At 30.7% G+C, this 7,115-nt stretch overlaps 1 protein-coding gene across 1 annotated transcript; it reads right to left on the reverse strand.

Annotated features, from left to right (window-relative positions):
* Positions 1-2,184: 2,184 nt before the first annotated feature.
* LOC119675174 (paired box protein Pax-6-like) lies at positions 2,185-6,250 on the reverse strand. The gene is made up of 3 exons (XM_038086363.1): positions 6,232-6,250; positions 2,485-2,671; positions 2,185-2,410 (listed from the first exon to the last, which is right to left on the reverse strand). The coding sequence occupies exons 1-3, from the start codon at positions 6,248-6,250 to the stop codon at positions 2,185-2,187; spliced, it is 432 nt and encodes a 143-aa protein (XP_037942291.1).
* Between the last annotated feature and the right edge of the window lie 865 nt (positions 6,251-7,115).

Raw genomic sequence — 7,115 nt, forward strand, 5'->3', positions numbered from 1 at the left:
AATTTATCGCAAACTGCAATCAAGTTTTCATCATTTTATTTAATAAACCATATTTTAACTAAAACTTCTCTACCATTACTTAATTAATCAGCCTTTGTCAAATTAATTCGACGAACCAGAAAAACAACGCTTTCATTACGACAACTTCTATATGCATGACCCGCACTAATTTGCTATTTGTATATAGTGGACATAAACGGATTTAGTTAATTGTTAAGTTGTATAGGGTATTCCCCCCGTACCGTCAGTAGGGATCTATCGAACATCTTAAGTATTTATTTCATTATAGTATTCTTCAATACTTTTGCAAGTTCAGTATTCATGAGAATTAATAATGTACTTAAGACTCACAGTAGGTTGTATAACGGCACACTCCTTAACAAACTTTAATCCCGATCTATCGTTCCAACATCCTTTAGTGATTTTTCATGAGTATTTTTTATATTTTTTTAATGTAATTTAATTTTAAGTTTCTTTTTATCTTAGATTTTCTCATCTTTCGATATTTCCTTAATCTTTTTCCTATACCATGAAATAATACTTATACTCGTATGCTTCCTATTGTGAACCATTCTGAAGCAGTTGAATTCTATATTGTTAAGTTTGTATAAAATTTGCTACTTTGCGGAAATGTATTTTTCTGTTATTTTATGATAAAAAAGATATTAAATAAAATATAATTTATTTATTCTCTATTTGCACAAACTGTTGTGCTCGCATCCTGTGTACAAGGAGTATAAAGAGTGTATAACTGTCGACGAAAAATAGGTTTGATACATTATTTGATCAGCAAAAATTGAATATAAATATTAATTATATTGAGATATTCTGGTTTTTGGTTCGAATGAGACAGTTTTGTACATAATTTTTTTTCAATAATAATAAATTTTATAACTATTAAGATATTTGTTATACATATATTTGTTATTCCATAGATATTTGCAGAGTTTTTAAGCCTTAATAAAATAAACTTATATTATTTATAATATATATAAAAATTTATATAAGAAATTAATCTAAACACACAGAAAGTGAATCGGTATACAGGTATTTTATCATATGTTTGCACACTGAATCAAGTTACAGGTATACATTGTGACCGAAAGGTTTTCGGAGGTTCTCATTTAAAATTCGCGCGCTGTATATTTTTCGATATTTAATTTATGTAGTTTGCAGCACTGTCCTAATTACTATGCCAAAAATGACGCGATCTGTCGCAGACAGTTCGTTTACGGCAGCTGTTGAAACCAGTTCACCTCAGTAGTGCGTTGCGAAAAAAACAATGGAAAAAAATATTGAACAAAGAGTTTGCATCAAATTTTGTTTTTCGAACGAAATTTCGTGTGCAGAATCGTTGCGAATGCTACAAAAGGCTTATGGGGAATCAGTTTTATCGAAAACTCAAGTTTATGAGTGGTACAAAGCCTTTCAGGACTGTCGTACGACCGTCGAAGACATGCCGCGTTCTGGACGACCTTCGACCTCTACCACCGACGAAAACATTGAAAAGGCAAAGGAAATCGTGTTCAAAAATCCTCATGTGAGTGTTAGAGAGATAGCACGAGAGCTAGGCATCGGTCGTGAGATGGCTCGTTTGATTTTGGTGGACAATTTGTGTATGCGACGTGTCAACGCCCGGCTTGTTCCGATTCACCTCAATTTGTTCAACATTATCAACGATTTTAAGGCCAAACATTCAATAAATACCATCGAACAGCCACCGTATTCACCTGATCTTGCACCGTGTGACTTTTTCCTGTTTCCCAACCTCAAATTACCACTCAGAGGAACGCGTTTTGAATCCATAGAAGACGTAAAACAGAATTCGCAGAGGGAACTCAAAGCCATACCGGAAAGCGCCTATAAAAAATGTTTTGATGATTGGAAGAAACGTTGGCATTTGTGGTATCGCTTCTAATGGAGCATATTTTGAAGGAGATAAAATAAATATTGATGAAGATTAAGAATTTTGCGTTTTATTTATTTATGACCGGAAACTTTTCGGTCACAATGTAAATTATATTATATTCAATATCGATAAAGTTTTCAAACAATATGGAGTATAACCTATAAGGTTATTTTAGTAAACTAACAGTAAAAACTGAACTTTAATTAAACAGTTCATACTTTTAAAAAAGTTTTTAAAAATTTTTAACCAGATTCTGAGAGAATAATATGTAGTCATCATAAATTTATATTACATTGAGTTGAATTTATAACATTACTTACACTGGGTATATTATCATTAGTACAAACTTCATCGTGGAGTAATTTATCTCGAATTTCCCACGCAAATATGCTTGGGCATTCACGCTTGTACTGCGAAATTTTGTTTACTACTTCTGCAGTTGCAACGCGAGGTTTTGAACCTCCGATAGCTCGAGGCCTTATACTCCCTGTTTCGTAATATCTATTTTTACACAAATAATATTTTGATTTAATTATGTTCAATACTTTTTTCTTAATGTTTCTTTCATGCATTACCTTCCTAATATTTTACTAACGCATCCATTTGATACTTGAAGTATTCGCGATATATCGCATGGACGTGCTCCGGAGTGAGCAAGTTCAACAATTTTTTGTCTTGTAGAGTCTGGTAAGGGACGTCCTCCAACAAAAACACCACCTAGTTGGTTTACACCACTGTGACCTAAATAAATAAAATAGCAATTTTTAACAAATTAATTTTCAAATCGAAAATAATAAAATAAAACGCCTTCTTAGGCCACAAAACAATAGAAAATGTATTATTATGTATTATTAGAAATTAATATGTGTTATTAGAAATCATTTGATATTTTATAAAATATTTATGTTGGTTCTGTATATATGTTTTATAAACATGTGAGGCAGATATCTTCAGCAATCAACCACTTATGAGTCAATTGTTTATATGTTTCCTATCGTTTCGTGTGCTTCAGATTTCTTACGATTTTTCAACAGTTCCCTAATTCAACTTCACTAATTTGTAATCAAATTATTTAATTATTATATATTTATTATAACTATATATTTATTATAATACAAAACACTAGGCTATGACTTGTAGGCATTGTAGATATTAAATCAACTTTTTCTGGAGAACTTTCGGAAATGTCTTTATTCACAACTTTATAAATAATATGCAATGTAAATTGTGTGTATTTAAGTTTGGCAGAAATTATTTCTTTTAAGATATTGTCTACGTAGTATTTTTAAACAACTTGCAACTTGTAATGCATTGACGAATGATTTATTAAATTTTTTAATGTATTTAAATATAAAACAAAATTCTATGCAATAAAAAGTTCAAAAAATCCTCGAAATAGAAGTCTCAACAATTCAGTAAAGAATAAATTTACAAATATATTCCACGTTTGGATATATACTATGATCTACTTCCGATATATACTCTAATTATAGATCTAATTAGATATCCGATATTATGCCCATTACTTAATATAATTTATTTTTTAAAAATCTTGAAAAGTACATACATACTAGTTACTGAAAGATTTAGATAATATATGTATATCCTATGTGTATACCCTATTTATACGATTTTTTAAACTGCACGTATTAACGTAGTCCTAAACCGGATCGAAACTTTTTAAGGTATAAAAATAGATCACTTTTGCTGCTTATAAATAACTGCTACTATGAAGCAGCATTAGCATAGGAAGATCTCCCTAATTAGAAATATACATTTAAATAACTGACTCTGAAAATCGCAGATCAATTTACTACCATGCAATTATTGCTAACAGAATAAAATCTCTACTCATGTTGGTGAGTGAAATGATGCATCCTCGAAAAAAAATTCTATTATGAAACAAATGACTTTTTATGGAACAAATTCTAAGAAATTCTATTCTGTGTCACACACAACTACGAACATTTATCATCCGACATTAAGCACTGATTTTATCCATCCCAATATTAATATGAAGTCTAATTAAAAATATATATATAAACATAATTATCTTATCTCTAAGAAAATGGAATCTAAAAGAGGCAAGAAAGGAAGATCATCAACGGAGAGTAGATGTTCTTTATAACACACATTTATCAAAATATGCAACTTCATATAATTGCTTTAGTCGCTTTATTCTGAAACACTTAAATTATTGTTAGTTAAGTCAGGATGATATCGATTATTTTGAATATTTTAATATTGCTAATGTAAATATATTGTAATTACTATGTGTTTTTAAAAAAACAAATACAATTCAATAAAGACTTAAAAATATTTCATTTAAACACAAGCAATTGTTATTTGAATGCAATCGACCTCAATATCATCGGTTCAAGTGTGCCAATATAATTGCATCAAGAGTTTCATTTTATGCGCTGTTAACTCAGAAATCTTTTTATTGAATCAGAATTTTAGATAAAGATATCAACAAAATTGTGAGCGAAAATGGGGCGATGAAATTAGAAAAATTTGAAAAAAGTATTTTTAAGGCACAGAATATAAGAGCACTTTAAGTCTTGCGCCTAACAATGAAATCACAGTGGTTAATCAGTGAAAATGGTTTTATTATTTTTCGAAGCATTCTCCAGTCTTGCCACTCTGAAGTGTATATCTCCAGAACCAGGGTTTTGAATATCTTAACGGTCTTTTCTGGCATAGAAAAACGCTCGCATTGCATTTTTTTAATGTTTGGCAACAAGAAGAATTCATTGGCACAAAGTCGGGACTGTAAGGCGTATCCATCAATTCGATGTTTTGAGTGCTCAAAAACTCTTTTGCTTGAGCTGATGTATGGAAGCTCGCATTGTCGTGGTGGACAACCTCTCGACGGTTAGATTTGTTTGGATTTGCTCCATCTGCGAACAACTTTTGTAGGGTTCTGCCTACTTTGGAAGACCCAAACAGTTAATTTCTGATTTATCTCGAGCTCATAGGCATAGAGCCATGATTCGTCATATCACGATTTCGTATACGTGTTTTGAGCCCCCTGTATGCTCCGGTATGTAACATGCCGATCTATCTCAATCATTTATATTTGATGAATATTTTTTGGTGGAATAGCCGATCTTGAACGATCTTCATTCGGTGTGGAGAAAAGGACGACTACGCTCGAGCTCACTGAACCAGTCTTTTACAGTAGTTAGATGTAGCGTTTGCATTATTTTCTGATTAACCTGCGTCGAAAATCATAAATAAAAATCTCATGAAAATGTTCATTATTTAATTCCATTTTTTTGCAGAGTCAAATTTTAGAATTGCTGTAAACATCATAATAAGAACACGTAAAGTAAAACATCATGCCATTTATGCTACAAAAGGGTCTAACCATATATATTAACTGTTTTAGATAGTGTAAATGGGGTAGATTGTTAATAGGATAGATTTGTACTACTATACAGTCAAACTCCTTCAAAGTTCTTAGATTTAAATGGTTTTTGAAATGGTTGAGTTCTGTCCAAAATGTAACGCATCTCGGAATCAGTTCCTGACGCAATTTAACACCTTCTCTTTTACGTTTTTGGTCACCGAGATATTGCTTGTATTTGCAAAGCGAATGAACCAGTTATCCAAAGCGGACCTCTAAATGATCTTAGTATTATGCAAGCAGTAATGGAAATCGACCATTTTTATATAAAAAGTAATTCTCTGTTAATATCATGACTTTTTTTTTATCAGACTAGAAGACTGGATATTATCTTTCATGGAAGAAAGTCTTTTACATCTACAATGTATTGAATATAATTGAAACTTAATTTCTGAAGAATCTTTGCCAACTGTAGAAACTCTTAAGTTGGCCCACAACAGATTATAGGACGAAAAAGTATAAAGATGAACGTTTCGGAAGTTGTCAGTAACCAACTGAATATACAGATAGGTATGTTATAGTTTTTATTGATGGGCATATAAATAAAATAGTTATTCCTGTGGCTTTTTTGTAATAATTCATGATTATAATAAAAGTACCCACAAATTCACAGCCGAAAATTCAAAATTTGAAATTTTGAAATGCAAGGAGACACAAGTTGTCCCACAAATGGCCAGCAGTTTTTCTTGCGTGGCACTAAATCGTATAATATTGAACTATATTGTAGAATTGCTGGAAATAGGTTTGTAGCTAAAAATACCCAAAATTGTTGTTAAAGTAAGAAAAACAATAAAAAACTGATACAACATACAGACAGAGGCAACTTATATATAGATGTTCTACGCCAATCGCAAAATCTGCAACAATTTTAAAAGTTCAGAAAATTTTACTTTTTTCTCAAAGCCCATCTTACTAATACTATCAGATATCATTTTTGAGAAGTTCAAATTTTGTGATATGTACTCTGAGCATAGATGTATTTGTGTGATTTATATGGTTTATTTTGCATATGGATGTGATTTTCTTCTTACTTAGTTAAATTAGTGGTTGTTATAGATTAAACGGGGATGAAACGGTTGAGTTTTAATTGTTGTTCAGGCTTAATATAGTTTTACATATAATAAATATAGATTCATCTTTAGAATTACTATTTTTAGAGTAATATTTGCAAATAACACCAGTTTTTATATTTGTCTAAACAAAACCATTCTATATTTTCTTTATTGAACGCCATTTTGATAGATTCACATACGAGTGTCTAATACAACGCTAAATAGAATTTAAACCGAGAACTAATGCTTTTAAGCGGCAATATATATATTTTTACTTAAGCGACTTTATCGGTATATGTTGAATTACTAGTGGAGAACTTAGAGAACCAATACTATTAAGCGGCAATATTTCTACTTAACTGACTTTATCGGTATGTGTTGAATTACTATTGAAACTTAGTATACTGCCAATTTTGTTGGAAGTGGAATTTTTTGTTAAGATAACCTAGCGTCCAAGGACTTAACAAAGTTTCTGAAAAACGGTAGACGACTTTTCCAATAAATGTTATGATGGAGGTGACAAGTTTATGATGTCACTATCTGACTAAGAATTGCGTTACATAATAAATGGTAATTTTCATTGGCACCAAAGTTGTCCGCTGTATATTAGAGTACTTGTTGTTGTTTATTATCTGATTCCTGAAAAATTGATTATATATTTATTAATACAAAAGCTCGAATAAAGTTGACATTACCAAAATGTAAACTAGCCAAAAACGTATTTTTTAGATAGATCCATAATTTA

The sequence above is a fragment of the Teleopsis dalmanni genome, chromosome 2 (genome assembly GCF_002237135.1).
Source record: "Teleopsis dalmanni isolate 2A chromosome 2, ASM223713v2, whole genome shotgun sequence".
Lineage (NCBI taxonomy): Eukaryota > Metazoa > Arthropoda > Insecta > Diptera > Diopsidae > Teleopsis > Teleopsis dalmanni.